General features: G+C 44.8%; 5 protein-coding genes across 5 annotated transcripts; 2 read left to right on the top strand and 3 right to left on the bottom strand.

Annotated features, from left to right (window-relative positions):
* Positions 1-620: 620 nt before the first annotated feature.
* LOC134181747 (uncharacterized) lies at positions 621-1,716 on the top strand. The gene has a single exon (XM_062649014.1). The coding sequence runs from the start codon at positions 621-623 to the stop codon at positions 1,578-1,580; it is 960 nt and encodes a 319-aa protein (XP_062504998.1). The 3' UTR covers positions 1,581-1,716.
* A 2-nt stretch (positions 1,717-1,718) lies between these two features.
* LOC134181746 (uncharacterized protein K02A2.6-like) lies at positions 1,719-6,601 on the bottom strand. The gene is made up of 2 exons (XM_062649013.1): positions 2,598-6,601; positions 1,719-2,043 (listed from the first exon to the last, which is right to left on the bottom strand). The coding sequence occupies exons 1-2, from the start codon at positions 6,599-6,601 to the stop codon at positions 1,719-1,721; spliced, it is 4,329 nt and encodes a 1,442-aa protein (XP_062504997.1).
* On the bottom strand, positions 2,363-3,189 carry LOC134182636 (uncharacterized protein K02A2.6-like). Its single transcript, XM_062650072.1, has one exon. The coding sequence runs from the start codon at positions 3,176-3,178 to the stop codon at positions 2,534-2,536; it is 645 nt and encodes a 214-aa protein (XP_062506056.1). The 5' UTR covers positions 3,179-3,189; the 3' UTR covers positions 2,363-2,533.
* On the bottom strand, positions 3,199-6,115 carry LOC134182347 (uncharacterized protein K02A2.6-like). The gene is made up of 2 exons (XM_062649748.1): positions 3,345-6,115; positions 3,199-3,265 (listed from the first exon to the last, which is right to left on the bottom strand). Exons 1-2 carry the CDS (start codon positions 6,113-6,115, stop codon positions 3,199-3,201), a joined length of 2,838 nt encoding a protein of 945 aa, XP_062505732.1.
* A 2,805-nt stretch (positions 6,602-9,406) lies between the features above and the next one.
* LOC134181744 (uncharacterized) lies at positions 9,407-11,308 on the top strand. Its single transcript, XM_062649012.1, has one exon. It carries the CDS (start codon positions 9,965-9,967, stop codon positions 11,306-11,308), a length of 1,344 nt encoding a protein of 447 aa, XP_062504996.1. The 5' UTR covers positions 9,407-9,964.
* Positions 11,309-15,645: the final 4,337 nt, after the last annotated feature.

The raw sequence follows: 15,645 nt of genomic DNA, 5'->3' as shown, positions 1-15,645 counted from the left end.
TGTGATCTTAGAGCGTTGAACTGGATTAATCCAATGTTAATCAGATATGAGCTCTTTGAAATTGATGTAAACATTTATTAAAGTTAATTCCAGCAGTACATTGTAATGATACGATTGTCCAATTAGCATTTGCAGCGCCAAACATTTCAAACTAGGGCATCCCTAAGCAGACAGTATTCCTTTTCTTATTTGTAACAGTGTGCCTGTGCAAGCACATTCAGATGAACTTAGTTAACCAAGAAGGTCATGCACAGCAAAGCACTGTTTCTAATGCCTTAACTAATTCAAATTGAGACGTGACTGTGGTTGCTGCCAACTTAGGCCCCGGTCACACTACGTCAGGACTGGCGGCGACGTTTGCGTTTGCGTTTCACGCGTTTTGTCTAATTACATGCAAACGTAAATGTGCGGTCACACTTGTAGAGAGTATTTGTTGACTCCCACGTTCACGTCGGCGTTGATGTACATAGGTACGTTGCGTGGGCTTTTCTTTAGTGTTGGAAGGTGCTATTGTCGCTGTTGTCACCTTCGCGTACGTCTGCAACACCCGTTCTAGGGTATTTGACCTACTGAGACTTTGCAATTGGTTCATTTGTTTTGATCGATCGTCAACAAACGCCATGTCTGCGGATCGTGGAAAGTCAACAGCTGCAGCTACTAGGAAGCAGAAAGTCATTTGGTCGCCAAACGCGGAAGCAAAACTGATAGAGCTGTGGGCTGATGTACTTGGCAAATATGACGGCAAAATGATGACAAAAAAATCCAAGGAGAAGATTGTCACCCAGCAGCTGAATGATTACTGCGATCAAGTCAGTCTTCAACATTTCTCGGAGTCGGAGGTGCGCAATAGAATAGACAGCATTGTCAAGAAAGCGAAAGGGATCTATGCGCAGTATCGTCTTCCAAAAGAAACGGGGCGTGAAACAGATGATGCCGATATTGCGCTTGATGAGGAAGCTGCCAAATTAGCATGGCCTAACTTTGCTGTTTTTATTGCTCACTTTCGAAACCATCCCTCACTGGGACCTGGCTCTGTTGACGACGCTTCTTTGCTACCTAATCTACCGCTATCTCAGCGTACTGAAGAGGACTTGTTTGTAACCACAGGTGTTGTGGCAGAGGAAGCCCAACACCCACTTCCCACACGTTCCAGACCAACTACACCTAGTTCACGTACATCAACTCCCGTACAGCCACCACTAGAGTCTTCGAGCGATAATGACGCTGAAGAGGAAGCAGCACCAAAGGCAAAGAAGAAAAGGAAGGCTCCCAAGGCCCCAAGAGTTGGTACTGCGGGGTCTCAGCTAGCATTCATTCAGGCCATGACAGAAATGCAAGAATCTAGCCAAAGGCGACAGTTTGAGCATGACCAGGCTATGCAACTGCAACTGCAGCAGTTTGAAGAAAGGAGAGAGAGAGAGAGAGAGAGGCAGCAGCACGACAGAGAAATTCACCTGAATGAAGAGGAAATGAGAAAAAAGATGTCTCAGGAGAGTCAAATCTTTCAAACTCAGCTTATGCAGCAACAGCAAGCATTTCAGGCTGAGCTCTTTAAACGCCTCTTTTCTGATAAGCAATAGTTATAATTGAAAATGTCTAACTTGTTGCATGTCTTTTACATTTACTCAATGTCTATGTGTATAATTTAAAATATTCTTGAAATAACAACAATCTGTAGTAATTTAAAATATCTGTAGTAAGGCTAGACTTGAGAAATATCAGTGTCTAGGATTGATAGCATGAACCCAGTCTGCAAGGGTATCCCTGACACGTTGTGCATCATCATCAACTACATGGTGGTGAGGAGGACCTACAACATCATTGTTATAAGCAGCATCTTCGGGCAACCAGTCTTCTTCAAAGGGACAGTTGTGCCTCTCGCAAATATTGTGAAGAGCACAAGCAACTGTAGCTACTTGGCTCGCGAACTCCGGATTCTTGAGGTTGCTATGTGCTGTCACTTGCCATCGCCCCTTGAGTCTTCCAAAAGCCTGTTCCACTACTCTCCTTGTTCGAATGACAGAATAATTAAAGCTCTTTTCTCTGCCAACATGATTGTCACCATCATAACATTTTATGACAGTCGAACTGAGGGGAAATGCTGTTGTTTCAGCTGACTGTTTCTGAATGTGTACGAGTCTCCAACAGACCCTGGCCGACCAGAGTTGACTGAAATAAATATCCCTCTGGCATCAACACACCCCAGCACTATGATGCTATGAAATCTTTTGTAACAGTAATAGCTGTCTCCAAATTTGCTAGGTTTTTTTATTTGCATAAAAGTCCCATCTAATGCTCCACCACAGTGAGGCAAACAACAGAGTGCTTCAAAGTCAGCAATAACTTGGTCCAGTTTGTTGTGTACTCACGGTAATACTCTGTTAGACTTCCAGTCTCACGTCCGTTGCACAAGTACAGTACCCGGCTACACAACTGCTGTTCCCCGGATATGCCGGGCCACTACTCTACACCCCCTGTGCTATTCTGAAACAACGCAACCCAACAGCGCTAAAACTAGTGCTAAAACAACCAATCACTTTGCATAGTCCGTAACATATTCTGCCAAGCGAGCGGGTGGTAGTACTCTCCGCCCTGACCTGGTACATGTGGCATTTCCTCCTTCTGGTACTGGTGTGGGTGGCTCTGGTATCTGACATTCGTTAGGAGCTTCCTGTCTGCTGTCCATTTCTTGTTGTGTCTGTGTTTCCCCCTCTTGCCCAGTTACTGGCTCTCGCCCTGGTAATGGCTGAGACAACGCTACCTCTTCTGTCTTTGAACCTGTATCCTTGCTAGGGACTCCCTCAGGATGTGGCCCTGATCTCATTTGGTCCGCGTGTAACCTGTGTGTTCTGGTAGGCGTTGCCACTCTGTAGGACACCGGTCCAGTTTGGTCCTCGACGGTTCCGACAAGCCACTTGGGGCCCAGATGGTAATTTCTAAACCAGATCGCTTGTCCTTTGGCAAAACCCTTTGGCGGACGATATTCGTTTTGTATCAGTTTGCTGTTGACTTCCCGTTCCACACTTGGTTTAACCAAGTCCAGTCTTGACTTGATGTTTCTACCCAACAAAAGCTGAGCCGGACTCTGTCCCGTAGTGGCCTGAGGGGAGTTCCGATATGAAAGCAAAAACCTATCCAGTTTGTGTTGTGCTGTTCTCTCCCTTTTCTCTGCTTTCATGGCTCTCTTGAATGATTGCATCAAACGCTCCGCCTGACCATTCGTCGCGGGATGATATGGTGCCCCCGTGACATGTCGAATACCATTCTTGCACATGAACATTCTGAAACACTCTGATGTAAACTGTGGACCGTTATCTGATATTACTTGGTCAGGTAGGCCCAACCGAGCAAACAATGTCCGCAAAGTTGCCACTGTCTCCTCAGCCACGGTGCTTCTCATGGAAAAAATTTCAGGCCATTTGCTGTATGCATCGATGACCAAAAGATACATCTGTCCGTCGAGGGGTCCTGCAAAATCTACGTGCAGCCTCTGCCAAGGTTTAGCTGGGTACTCCCATCTATGGAGCGGCCCTCTACCAGGTGTCCTCGCATTCTCTTGACATCCTACACAGTGTCGAACCTCTCTTTCAATGTCTCCATCTATGCCCGGCCACCACACGAATGACCGAGCTAAACCCTTCATTTTCACCATCCCGGGATGGCCCTCATGCAAGGTTTCCAACACCCTTGCTCTAAGCTTGGTTGGTACCACCACTCGAGATCCCCACATCAGGACCCCCTGATGTGTAATCAATTCGTTTCTCCTCCTGTTGAACGGGATCAGTTCCTTTTCTGTATCCAGTGACTGCCCTCCTTGCTGCACCATCTCCATGACCTGAGATATGAGGCGGTCTTGTCTGCTTGCCCTTTCAATATCTTTTGCTGTAACCGGCAAGGTATCCACAATGCTATTGTAAAAAATGGCTGTATCATCTGTTCGATCTGGAATCTCGTCATCCACAGGTAGTCGTGATAGTCCATCACAGTTGGCATGTTGCCCTGTTGGCCGGTACTGGATGTCGTATGTAAATGCTCCCAGAAACAAACTCCAGCGTTGTAGTCGAGCTGCAGCGGTGACTGGAATAGCCTTGTCAGGGCTCAAAATAAATTTCAGTGGTTGGTGGTCGGTGATTAGTGTAAACCGGTGCCCTTCCAGATACAGTCTGAATTTCTTTACTCCCCAGTAAAGTGCGAGCGCCTCCTTCTCTATTTGCGCATACTGTTTCTCCGCCCCGCTTAGAGAACGGGAAGCATATGCGATGGGTCGTTCGCTACCGTCCGGAAACATGTGTGAAAGGACTGCGCCTAGTCCATAGGATGAACTGTCGCAAGCAAGTGTTACTGGTAACCCAGGATCAAAATGTGTGAGAATCCTATCTTGCAACAACATCTGTTTGACCTTGGTGAAGCTTTTTCCCTGGTCTTCACCCCACTCCCACGGGGCGTCCTTTTTCAACAGGTCATGCAAAGGTGCAAGCTCCGTCGACAGATTTGGCAAGAATCTGGCGTAATATTGGATCATTCCAAGGAAAGACCTCAGCTGTTGAATACTAGATGGTACTGGCATCTGAGTGATGGCTCGTGTCTTCTTTTCCGATGTGTGTAGACCTTTCGCCGATATTATGTGGCCACAATATTCTACGGAATCGCTCAAGAACTTGCACTTCCCTTTGTTAGCCTTCAAGCCATACTCCTCCAGCCGATGAAGAACCATCTCCAAGTTGGTCAAGTGGTCTTCTAGGGTGTGGCCCGTGATGATGATATCGTCCAGGTAGCATCTGGTGCCCGGTATTCCCATCAGAACTTGTTCCATCGCTCGTTGCCATATTGCTGGGGCTGAAGCTACTCCGAACGGTAGGCGCTTGAACCGATACAGGCCCCTATGGGTGTTGATGGTCATTGCCAACTGGGAGTCTTCTTGCAGCTCCATTTGCAAGTAGGCTTGCTTCAGGTCGATGACTGTGAAGTGTTTCCCTCCTCCCAAGCCTGCATAAATCTCCTCAATTCGAGGGAGTGGGTAGGTGTCTATCTCTAGCTGTGGGTTAACGGTCACTTTAAAATCGCCGCAAATCCGAACGTTGCCTCCTTTCTTGACAGGAGTAACTATTGGCGCCGCCCACTCGCTGTGCTGTACCCGTTCTATCACGTCCTCAGACTCCAGCCTATCTAGTTCTTGCTCCACGGCTTTCTTCCTCGCGAAAGCCACCGGTCTTGCCTTCCAAAAACGTGGTGTGCTGTCACTCCGCAACGCTATTCGGGCCTTGATGCCTTTCATGCGCCCCAACCCCAATCCAAACACATTGGGGTGTCGTGCTAGCAGGTCTTCTAGTTCTTGAGTTGCGTTCAGATGGAGGAGTGACCATTGCAGTCGGATGGCTTTCAGCCATTCTCGTCCCAAAAGAGCTGGCCCTTTTCCGGGTAGTACATACAAGGGCAACTGTTGTTTCTGGTGATTATGTTCTACGTTCACTGTGCACACTCCCATTGGTTTGACGGTCTCTCCAGTATACGTGTGCAGCAACAGATCTGTCTCTTTGATGGAGACCTGCTGTCTTAGTTTCCTCTTGTATTCCTCATGACTTATGACTGATACGGCCGCCCCAGTGTCTAATTCCATGACAATGGGTTTCCGTTCAATTTGCACCTGTACCTCCATGGCGTGGTTTCTGCCAAGACTGAACAAGTTGTACAAGTCACTGTCACTCTCACTATGTTCCTCCTTCTCCCATGCTTCCAGGCATTTCATCGCTGGTTTCTTCTTATTTTCCTTCCGAATTGGTCCCTTGTCAGATTGGACTTCTTTTCTTGGACCTGGTTTGGTCCTGCACATCCTTTGTACATGTCCTTGTTTTTGACAACGAAAACATGTAGCTGTTCTAAATCGACACTCTCTGGCTTCATGTGCTCCTCCGCATCGATAACATGTGGTTGATCCCGTTGTCATTTGATGAACCTCAGCCATCCCGACCGTGTCTTCGTGTGGTCGTGGTTGGAGTCCTGCCTCTCCTCTGAGCGTCTCCACATCCCTACTGGCTTGCTCCATTGCCACACAACGTTGTACGGCTTTGTCAAACGTAAGGTCCGTCAACGTCTCTCCTAATAGCGTCCTCAACATCCGATCATCTTTGATACCCGCTATGAATCTGTCTCTGAGACGCTCATTTCTTTGGTCATCGTGGAATTTGCACTTTGCTGCTAGGTGCCTGAGGACTTTGACAAAATCACTCACCGACTCCGTAGATTTACGCACCCTAGTGTCAAATTCATAACGACTCACGAGAGGAGATTGTCCGGGCTTGACGTGGTCCTTTACCACCTGTACGATCTGTTCATATGTGACGCCGCCGTCGCTAGGTGGTGTTGGCGCCAACAGGTCCTTGATCAATTGGAATGTTTCTGTGGGAACATTCGTCAGCAAGATTGCTTTCTTGTGCTGCGCGTTTGACACACCATTAGCCACGAAGAAGAAATCCATCTGTTCCGTATAGCTTGGCCAATCTCCTCCCGGAACGTAGCGACTCGGCTTCCCTAGCAGTGGTCCACGGGGTGCGTCTGCTATCTGTGCTCTGCCGTTGCTAGCTTGTGGTTCTTGATCGACCATCCTCGTCGCCAGTGTTGTGTACTCACGGTAATACTCTGTTAGACTTCCAGTCTCACGTCCGTTGCACAAGTACAGTACCCGGCTACACAACTGCTGTTCCCCGGATATGCCGGGCCACTACTCTACACAGTTCATCTCCAGTGGGAAAACGAATAGAATCTGGAACCAGAAACCGACGCAACACATACATTCCCTCGTGCACAATTGACACAATAGAAGCTTTTGCAACTCGGTAGATTATAGATAGTTCTGAAAAAGACGTTGAATGAGCAAGCCAGTGTAGAGTAATTGCAAAGCGCTTGTCTGCATTTATTGGTTTCCTCAAATTGGTGTTTTGCTTTTGTAGACGCCAGCCGTATCGTCTAAATAGAAACCAGAATGTTGCTTTTGTGACTCTGTATCTGTCCAGATACTGTTTGTCTTCCCAATCAGGAAAAGCTAGCCCATGTTCCCTCCACGTACCTTGCACATCTTTCTCCCAAAATCCAGCACCTCTAGGTGCTGTCCAAAATCGTCGCTGACGCCTGAGCTGCTTCACTAATTGCCACACATAGGGATTCATCCACATATCCATGCAGTGCAAAACAGAAGGCGGCATCAATTTCCTAGGAAACCCGGTCTTCACAGATGTAAATCGGAAACCATAGCGAAGAAAGTTGTCATATGATGGTATTTCAGCTCGCGGTACGCCAGACGAGGACAGCAGAAAAACGAAAAACCAGCGTTTACTATCTCTGCTTGTCAGCATCATGACACAACGGCACAACAAATGAACCAATTGCAAAGTCTCAGTAGGTCAAATACCCTAGAATGAGTGTTGCAGACGTACGCGAAGGTGACAACAGTGACAATAGCACCTTCCGACACTACAAAAACGCCCACGCAACGTAGGTATGTACATCAACGCCGACGTGAACGTGGGAGTCAACACCACGTTCACGTTTACAGTGGCGTTCACGTTACGTTTAGATAACGTCATGAGAAAAGCAAGTGTGACCGCCCTAAAGCAAACGTCGCCGCCAATCCTGACGTAGTGTGACCGGGCCCTTACTAATGTTCCTGATCTCTGCGTGTTGTGATAGTTCCGGCTCGGTTTGAGAAGTCGCTGTGGACTGTTGAGCACGAACCGTCCTAGACATCGTGCAACTCATTCTATCGAAACGGCTCCGCCCTTTACATAAAATGACGTGCCTTCCCCGATGCTGGGCAGTATCCAGAACCATGTAAACTGTCACAGCGAGAACACGAGTTCACATGCCTCCTCCAGTATGACCGAGTCATAGGCTGTTTCTCCTGTTTATAGCAACCTTTGACAGCCTCGACAATTCGATTGCTGTTACCTACCATAGGTCGCTGTTGTTTTGAGACTTGCAGCCCTGCAAATCCCAATGACCTTCTCCAAGTCTATGTCGCTCATGCGAAGAAATCGCTGTCTGGCGAGGGTGAAACTTCATACGCCTGGGCATCACTTACGAGGGAGTCCCGGAAGACGTCAAATTCTCAGAATATTCCTTTTGTGTGAGAAGGAAAAATCAGATATATTAATCGATTAACTCATCTTGTCCTTCATTACTTGTAAAGGACTTGTTTCGCTCATATGTAACATTCCGCTTCGGAACAAAGTGTTTATGGAATAGTTCCATCACAGCGAAGAAGCTCTTCTTCTTGTCTTCCGTCATCATCAGACTATTATATACTTTGATGCCCTTGGGTTCCAAAGCATGGAGACGGACAGAAATCTTTACTCCATTCTCCGCCCGCTGTCTAGCTGTCGATGTCAGATAGATCTCAAAGCGTTGACGCCACTACTTCCGTTTATGGCAGGATTGCCGCTGAAATTCATTGAAGCAGTTAACACAAGACGACCTGCGATTACTCTATTTAACATACTCCATACAACTCATGTTCTTGTATAGACTGCTTTTGCTCGTAATGCAATTCTAACGGGAAAGCAATAAACAAAATTATATCTGTATTAATAGTCTTTATGCGCATTCGTGCGATTTAAATCAATACCTTCTATAGAAAGCTGCGGTAGGACAAATAAAGCGTTTAGCGTCTCATTTTCGAGTGGCACAGTGCATATTACTTTGCAAAACCTGGGAACAGGACGTTTCCTACAAACAATGGAACTTCTTTCGATTTGTATGAGTATTGATAGTGTAGTAATTTCGCGTATAGCTACACATAATCCATTGCTCGCATGCAGCGTTGATCTCTGTTAGTTGATCTGGCCGATGTTTGGACATGTAGTGCAAGCTGAGGATTATGATTCTCCTAGCACTGACGTTGTCTTGCTGTAGCCATAGCCATAAACATAGCACATACTCCAGACAGGATTGCGTGTTAGTGTCTTACCTTACATGGTTGTCAGGACCACTATCCCACGTTTGCATAAAGAGCGATTTTTTGCAGCGTCGGCTCTTGCTCCTACTTACGTATTAATATTATTTGCTTGCACTGACCTTTCTCATGGCTCACAAGCACCCTGTCGAGAATGTGTTTGGAAAAGCGGTTGTGCAGTTTAGTGTAGTCGAAATTAAACAATAGTTGGCCAGTCACAGCATGATTGTTAGTCATCAGAGTGTGAGGGTAGGAGGAAACAAACAACTGACAGAAAGGTATGCAAGAAATTTCGGTAATGTTCAAGGCAGAATGTCTTTTCTGCAGCTGCGTTGCATGGGTATGTAGAATCGAAAACGCTATTGCAATAGGAGCTTACTAGTTAGTCCAAGATCAGCCCAGTCCAAATGTGGTACCTGCAGCTGTACCACAACTAAAGTCTGTCTCAGAATTAAAGTCATAACGGGTTTGGGGGAGTAACTTGGGAGTGGCTGAGGAAACCCTGCACCTTGTAAGGACCATATGCAATGTTGTTGCAACAATCAATTATAGATCCAGTTAGCCTCAGTTTACTATCCCCTCCAGGTAAACTAACACAGGTACTAGATAAGTAAGTGTTCCCTGTACGTACCCACAACATCCAAATCTTTTAGCTACAGTAGCTTGGCTACAAGAAGTTCTTCAGTAGATCTATGTGGTGTGCAACTTGGGAGGGCCTGCCTAATTAGCGGACATCTGTCCTTTGCAGCTGTGTAAAAACAATTGCAACGCATTTTCTTTTACGCGGCTGGTTGGAACTCAATAAGCCCCATAACTGTTACAGTCCAAGTTCTAACTTAGTAGTCTGCAGTCAATCAGAACTCAGATGCATTTTCAGAAGCAAAATGATAACAGTATCCAAACCGGAAACAGACTGTGTAGTGCAGGTGACGTAACAAGTTTATAGCAGTCACCAGAGATTCCATTTGGAGGTCCCACGCATTGCCTATAAAAAACCCAGCAATTTCTATCTATTTTCCAATGGCAACACAATCAGGAAGACATATAAGAAGTATAGAAAAGTCAATTGTGCTTTCCGTGAGAGATTTCTTTGTGAAAGAAAAGGAGGATGGCCCCATCCTTCTGGACAAACCGATCCAGAGAGTAGCAGAAGCAACAGGGATGCACCAGAGAACAATCTACAGAATCTGCAGAGAACATAGAGATAAGGAACATATTGAAAGTCCAAGGAAGAGAGGGAGAAAAGAACACAGTGGACCAGTTAGAGAGTACACAGACAATTTTCAAGAGGCTGTAATCAGGAGAAGAATTCATAAATTCTACACTGACAAAGTCTTCCCCACATTAACACTACTCCATGCTGCTCTAGTAGAAGAAGAGGAGTTTCCATATTCAAGGGCAAGTTTGCATAGGATCATTAGCAGAATGGGCTTTCGACATAAAACTATGAACAGAAAAAAATGTTTATACGAACAGCACCGCATTGTGGCCTCACGAGCCCAATACCTGAAAGAAATCAAACGATTTCGATCAGAAGGTAGGCCTATTATCTACCTTGATGAAACATGGCTAAATCAGCACCATACAGTGACAAAATGCTGGACAGACTATGACGGGAAAGGTGGCCTCAAGATTCCTAGTGGTAAAGGAAAACGACTCATAATCCTTCATGCAGGTTGTGAGCAAGGGTGGATTGATGGAGCTGAACTGATTTTTGTTGGCAAAAGAGACTCAGGCGATTATCACAACGAAATGAATATTTTACATTTCATGGAGTGGTTTAGAGAGAAGCTGTTACCAAACTGTCCACCTCGATCTGTGATTGTGTTGGATAATGCCAAGTACCACAACGCAGTTGTTGAAAAAATACCAACCAAGTCAAGCAGAAAACAGGATATGTTAGACTGGCTTGCAAAGCATAAAATTCGTCATGAAAAGAAGATGTTAAAAGCTGAACTATATTTCTTAATTTGGGCAACCAATCCTGTTTCTGTATACCAAACAGACGTCTTTGCACAAGAAAAGGGACACTGCTGTTTGCGTCTCCCTGTTGGTCACTGTGAACTAAATCCTATAGAGCTCGCATGGGCACAAGTCAAAGGTTATGCAGCTAGAAAGAATACAGGGATCAGTGGTTTTACTATGGAGAACATCTTGCAACTTGCCAGAGAAGGAATGCAGGAAGTCACACCAGATCGATGGGCTGGCTGTTTGGAACATGTACGAGAAAAGGTGGAGAAACACTATTGGGAAGTAGACGGACTGAGGGACGACCTAGTTGAGCGAATGGTAATAGAAGTAGGCCATGGCGACACCTCGAGCTCTGAGTCTGAAGTAACTGTTAGCGATACAGAAAGTGACTAACTGTTGACCTTTGGTATTGTACAGGGTGTAGCAACAGCAGGTAGCTAATTTATATGTCCATTAGAGTATCAACTTCAGTCTCAATTACAGTCTTTATCTTAAAGAGTTGAAACTAATTTGGCAAGCTATGCATTTAGAGAACGTTGATTGACATAACTCCACCCTCTATCTCATTATATTTCTAAAGTGTGCTGTATCTCCTCTCTAATACACCCTATCAACAACACGTTGCCATAATTGAATAAAGGGAATCAAGAGCTATGCAATGATGCCCGTATCAATCCCGTATCTTCCAAAGTGGCCCCTCAGCTGCCCATTTTCGGTTGTGACTTTAATGCTGGGACAGACTTTACAATGTCCATGGCATGTCAGCCTCACTACAATTAAGCAGTATGTCCCTTAAGTGAAGGTGGACATGATTTTTCGTCTTTGGCAAGGACCACAGTTCAACACCCGACGACTGACAAATTCAGAGCCTTGACAAGGGGACATATCCTCTGAATTTCCAGACACGTTAATCAAGTAGCTGTGCATTTTTAATGGTCCATCAGACATCTGTGTCAAGTCTGTAGTGTACACTTCATATAATAAGAGAAGCGAACTAGCCACATTTCATTCACTATAATTTTTCAGTCTGGATCATGCACATTGCACCTGCCCGGCTGGTTTGAGTACCAGTTGCAAACATGTCTCTGCAACGTTATGGGCACTATACTCATTGTGAATCGTTAAATCAACCTCAACTTCAACATCTTGTGGCTGGATTTAGCTACGAAATAGCAATGTTGAACACTTGCAGATGAGATAGAAGGCAGCAACAAACATGAAATTGGAAAAATCAAGAGATGTTTGAGTCCCAGTTGCATACATGTCTCTGCAACGTTATGGGCACTATACTTATTGTGGATCGTTGAATCAACCTCAACTTCAACATCTTGTGGCTGGATTTAGCTACGAAATAGCAATGTTGAACACTTGCAGATGAGATAGAAGGCAGCAACAAACATGAAATTGGAAAAATCAAGAGATGTTTGAGTCCCAGTTGCATACATGTCTCTGCAACGTTATGGGCACTATACTTATTGTGGATCGTTGAATCAGCCTCAACTTCAACATCTTTTGACTGGATTTAGCTACGAAAGAGCAATGTTGAACACTTGCAGATGAGATACAAGATAGCAACAAAACATGAAATTGGGAAAATCAAGAGAACATCTCAATCTGTGACAACATTTGATCCACGACTACCACAATAGAAAAGCAGAAATACCAAAAAGGTGACAGATAATCTGTGGAGACAACGGAATGATGGAGGTATAAGATCAAAACTGCTTCCTACAAGTTTCTCGTGTGCATTCAGTCCACTGTCAGATCTATTGCCAGTAGTTCACCAGAGGTCACGATCAACAAAGCCAGCATTAGTGTCAACAGCACTATCTACATTACCAAGAGAAAATTCTATATCAAAAACCAGTGGAACAATCACACCAACAGACGGGACAAGTCCAAAAGCAGCGGCTAGTGCTGGTAGCTTGCCTTCTATCCTTTTAGCATCACAAGAAATTGATTTATCACAACTGCAATATGATGAAGATGCACAGGCTGTTCTGCGAGGTATCGCAACAGAAGAGTTGAAAAGGCTCTGTGAAAACAAGAAAATCTCTAACTGTGACTATGCAACAACAGACGAATAGAACAACAAACCATAGGGCAAGCGAAAAATGTTGAATGGCACAAGCACCGTCAGCGTCGTCTCACAGTTTTGAACTTTGGTAAAATAATCAAGCTTCTGACAAGCTCGTCACCGGCAAATCTTCTTAAAACACTACTTGGCTACACCAAACCACTCAAAAATTTACCAGCACTAGTGTGGGGAAGAACTCATGAAAGCACTGCCGGGCACAAAGCACTGCCAGGCACAAAGCAACTGCTAAACCAATTTGCTAACGACATCCAGAATAGAAGAGTCACCAGTGTTGTTTGTTTATTGACTTGCATAACTGCTGGCTTGCAGCATCTTCGGATGCACTGGTTACTGATCCGTCAGAGACCCTTGTGGAAGGCCTAATGGAGATCAAGTGTCCATATACCTACAGGAATAAATCAGTCCAAGGTGCATGCCATGGAAAGAACTTCTACTGTACTCTCTTACATGGTATGCCCAAGTTCAAACAAAATCACAACTCCTATTATCAAATACAAGGGCAACTGGCAGTCGCAGGAAAGGAGAGGTGTGATTTGGTTGTATGGACCACTTTCAACTGCTGCATTGACAGAGTCAGATTTGATCGTGGTTTTTGGAGACATCGATGCCTTCCTAAATTGGAGAAATTTTGCAACTTTTGCTTTCTGCGAGAAGTAGTTTGTCCACGACTACCATTTGATCTTGACCCACATGATTGCGTATCAAATGACATAAAGTCTTTATTCAACTTCTATAACAGTATTGTGCAGCTTAAACTGTTCGAAATCAAAGCACTAAACCGATTATGAAGCTTAAGCCTGTAAATCCAAGTAAAAGAGCTTAGTTAGTCTAGTCTTAGTTAATTAAGGACGAACTCTATATACACACTGTACTTGTGCTGCAATGTGGAGTGTATGACATAAACACAGGAAGTGAATACCATTTTGGTATATTGTTGATTAGAACTTGTATTGCTTGTTCAATGTCGGCGGCTGCAGTGAATTCATCACATGACTGTCTGATGTCTGCCAGTTGCTCAGTAGACATGTTCAACTGAGATGCAGTTTTTGCCAGTGCATCTTCATCACAACTAGGATTAGAATGAACTGACTCACAGCTAGACATATATTCAGTAGCCAAAGTGTGTGAGCTGGTGGTATCCAATGGTGTCACAACAAGTGGAAGGAATGGCTGAAGGAAGTTGGACAAATAGCTGCAGACAGTAAATATACTGTCAAGAAGTTGAAACATATTGATAGGGACAAGGTTTTTGTAATATGATAAAGTTGTTTATGCGTTTTGTAGCTCTCTCCACGTATATTTTTACTGATGCAGTTCTTCCGACTAGGACTTGACCAGCAGTCAGTTGGGGTTCCTTTGAAAGGAACGGGCGTATATTTAGAATGGCGCTAATGCTGTTTTGTTTTTCAACAATCCTGCCATCACAGCATGGCCAGGTTCTAATTTACTGAGAATAGCACACACTTTAGTGAACTGTACGTCAGATATTGATTCACTATATATACGCGATACAAAATTAATCATTCCAGTTGATACAATTCCAATCAGGCCTTAGACAGTGCTATGGTGTTTGTATGATGAAAACATGGCAGATTGCATTACTTTGTCAGAAGGCTGTTGCACAAAGATCTCTGTGACGTTTATTATTACCCTCGTTCTTGGATACTTGGACACTTCAGCCATTGTTGCTTGCATTCTATCTTTTGATTGTGTTGTTGTGTTCGGAGAAATATAGTACGTGTATTGTAGAACCGGTAGAGTTCCACTAGCTCAACCGGATTAGCTGGTGGAATAATAATGAAATGCGCCCCAGGAGCGGACAGTTTATATCCTGTTGCAATCTGACGCGCCGTTTCAGAGATATTCAGGCACCAGTGGAGGTGAGTTCGTTCGACAGGATGTCGCGACATCGGTTGAGAAATCCGCAAGAATACAGCTTGACTTCTGCGTCTTTTTGACGTGTGCCGTCCAAATCTTTAACTACTCTTTAGTTCTTCTGTGGCTTCCGTTGGAGTGTCCTCCTGCGTGCATTAGTTCCTTTTTGTCACATTCTTTAGTGTCTACAGCAATTACCCTTCTTCAGCAGCTTCTCTAGCTTTTGTGCTGTTTATCATTTCATCTTCAGATCTCTACGTTAACAGCTAGAGGCAGAAAACGGTATTTAAGCTATTTCTGTTATGACTTCACAGAGATGGCATCCCAAATCTCCTGTACCCTCGGTGTGATGGTTTTCTTGCCAGATGGTCTTGAGTTACCTCCCATTGTGAAGGATTTTTCACCTAACGCCATTCCTTCATTATAACGTTTCTTTGAAAAGATTTTTGTATATTTGACGACACTTCAACATGTTGTATAGGTGAAATCAGGCCACCACAAATGACAGTTAATAAGTATTAAGACGGAAGCCATAATGTGACAGCGGTGGGCATCCCAAACTAGAAGAGGCCGCCAATATTGACCCCAAAACGTTTGATCCAATCTTGTGTAACCTCTTAGTTCATCCACGGGCATTTGCTGAGAGCGATGACGACTCTCGGGAAGATACTGAGCGAAACAATTGCGTTTCCGCTTTCGCTGGTATGCATATCCAATTCTCATCTCATGTAAGCACATTCTCTTCATTTTGACGCTA

Source organism: Corticium candelabrum, chromosome 7, assembly GCF_963422355.1.
Source record: "Corticium candelabrum chromosome 7, ooCorCand1.1, whole genome shotgun sequence".
Lineage (NCBI taxonomy): Eukaryota > Metazoa > Porifera > Homoscleromorpha > Homosclerophorida > Plakinidae > Corticium > Corticium candelabrum.
This window is presented reverse-complemented; position numbering and strand designations above follow the sequence as displayed.

Bases quoted from the DNA above. Each gene is read 5' to 3' on its own strand.
- LOC134181744 (XM_062649012.1), top strand. From the start codon at position 9,965: ATGGCAACACAATCAGGAAGACATATAAGAAGTATAGAAAAGTCAATT.
- LOC134182347 (XM_062649748.1), bottom strand. From the start codon at position 6,115: ATGTTGAGGACGCTATTAGGAGAGACGTTGACGGACCTTACGTTTGAC. The intron at 3,266-3,344 runs GTTGGGCCTACC...TTCATGTGCAAG, and splicing joins TTGCGGACATTGTTTGCTCG to AATGGTATTCGACATGTCAC.
- LOC134181747 (XM_062649014.1), top strand. From the start codon at position 621: ATGTCTGCGGATCGTGGAAAGTCAACAGCTGCAGCTACTAGGAAGCAG.
- LOC134182636 (XM_062650072.1), bottom strand. From the start codon at position 3,178: ATGAAAGCAGAGAAAAGGGAGAGAACAGCACAACACAAACTGGATAGG.
- LOC134181746 (XM_062649013.1), bottom strand. From the start codon at position 6,601: ATGGTCGATCAAGAACCACAAGCTAGCAACGGCAGAGCACAGATAGCA. The intron at 2,044-2,597 runs GTCAGGGCGGAG...TCATGTTGGCAG, and splicing joins GGAAATGCCACATGTACCAG to AGAAAAGAGCTTTAATTATT.